Source organism: Pundamilia nyererei, unplaced genomic scaffold, assembly GCF_000239375.1.
Source record: "Pundamilia nyererei isolate P.nyererei 1_Seehausen unplaced genomic scaffold, PunNye1.0 scaffold00436, whole genome shotgun sequence".
NCBI lineage: Eukaryota > Metazoa > Chordata > Actinopteri > Cichliformes > Cichlidae > Pundamilia > Pundamilia nyererei.
Genome location: NW_005187837.1, coordinates 242,131 through 243,527, shown reverse-complemented (window position 1 = coordinate 243,527; position 1,397 = coordinate 242,131). Strand labels below are relative to the sequence as shown.

At 42.2% G+C, this 1,397-nt stretch overlaps 1 protein-coding gene across 1 annotated transcript in view; it reads right to left on the bottom strand.

Moving 5' to 3' along the window:
* Positions 1 to 1,397, bottom strand: part of aspm (assembly factor for spindle microtubules) — a 26,926-nt gene that overhangs the window by 14,733 nt on the left and 10,796 nt on the right. Inside the window, exons 15-17 of the mRNA XM_005753545.1 lie at positions 1,267 to 1,392; positions 637 to 765; positions 135 to 329 (exon numbers count right to left, since the gene is read on the bottom strand). Coding sequence (XP_005753602.1) covers positions 135 to 329; positions 637 to 765; positions 1,267 to 1,392 — 450 coding nt within the window. The remainder of the gene's footprint in view (positions 1 to 134; positions 330 to 636; positions 766 to 1,266; positions 1,393 to 1,397) is intronic.

Genomic DNA, 1,397 nt, shown 5'->3' with positions numbered 1-1,397 from the left:
ATTCACAACTAGAAACAAAGTCAGATTAACCATCACCTGAGAAGCTGAATCTAGTTAGATTCAAAAAGCCAAAGCCATATGTGACTTTGTCAAACACCACTTCTAACCCTCAGATATATAACGCACATACACACCTGGATGACGGTTGCTGCTTCATGCTGCATAGCCCGAAGTTGAGCCTGTTTTCTAAGTCGCAGCTTTTTGTGGGCTGCATAACCTCTCCATGAGGTCTGGATGACGACAGCAGCCTGGTTCTGCCTCTTAGCTCTGCGCCTCTGAAGAAAATTCCTCACAAATACTTGGATTTTCATGGCAGCCATGTTTCTTTCCTGCATGGAAACAAGAAGCAACATTAAACACATTATAACCTTCTCTACAGAGGTTACTTTTTTGGTAGCATTTTGTAAGCGTATCAGTCTGCAAACATGATGGGTGTAGAGTTAACGATCCTTTAACGTGTGACTTACATCCACCAACGTCTTCAAGGTTCATTTATTGACAAGTACACCTCAAACACCCATAGTTACCCATGACCAACATTAGGCCAGTATCAGACATAAAGGGCTAAAGGGTCTCATTAACACTTGACTTAACTGTGAGTTTAATTTAAATGATAAATAAGTAAAAACCACAAACCTTGTAGAGTTCCAAATCTTTCTTGAGCTTGTATTTCCTCCAGGCTCCCTGTATGACCCGCGCAGCTCTGGTTTCGTCCCGCAGGTCCAACAGGCGAGCGCACAGGAAGGACAAGTACGACATCACCACCTGCAAGTCAGTTTACGTAGATGAAGACAGTGCTGCATTCTCTCACATTTTGGTACATTAAATATCTTTACAATTGAGGCGTTAAAAGCCTTATTTGACCAAATCCTGAGATTTTAAAGACAAATGATTGCAAGAGAGTTTGTCCTCATGAGGGCGGAAATTCAGTCAGGTTACATGGGTGAGGCAGCCACAAAGTCAGCCAACTCCTGTAAAGTGAGCTTAATTCATTTAAAAGCCAACATTTGTCACAGAGCTACTGAATCAGAAAGCTACATTTGTATTATTGTTTTTACACATGATCATTTATACATCTGTAGCACAAGACTGCAGGCAGGGAATTAGCGGGGGAATAAGCTTAGTGCAGTGTTGGGAATGGGTTTCTCTTTGTTAAGTACATATAAAACACACTGAATGTGGATTAATAATCAGTTGTTATGAATTTCACCAAAAACAATGTTCTGTGTTCCTGCAAGCTATGACACACCTCCCACCTGGTCTCACCTTCTCATTGGGGATAGTGTTGGACATGTCGGCCGGGTTGATCATGGCGGGCACACTGCCCAGAAAAGACACCGCACTGTTGACCAGTTTGAAGTTGCTTTTCTCGTTCTTCAGTAGCTCTTTAAACTCCA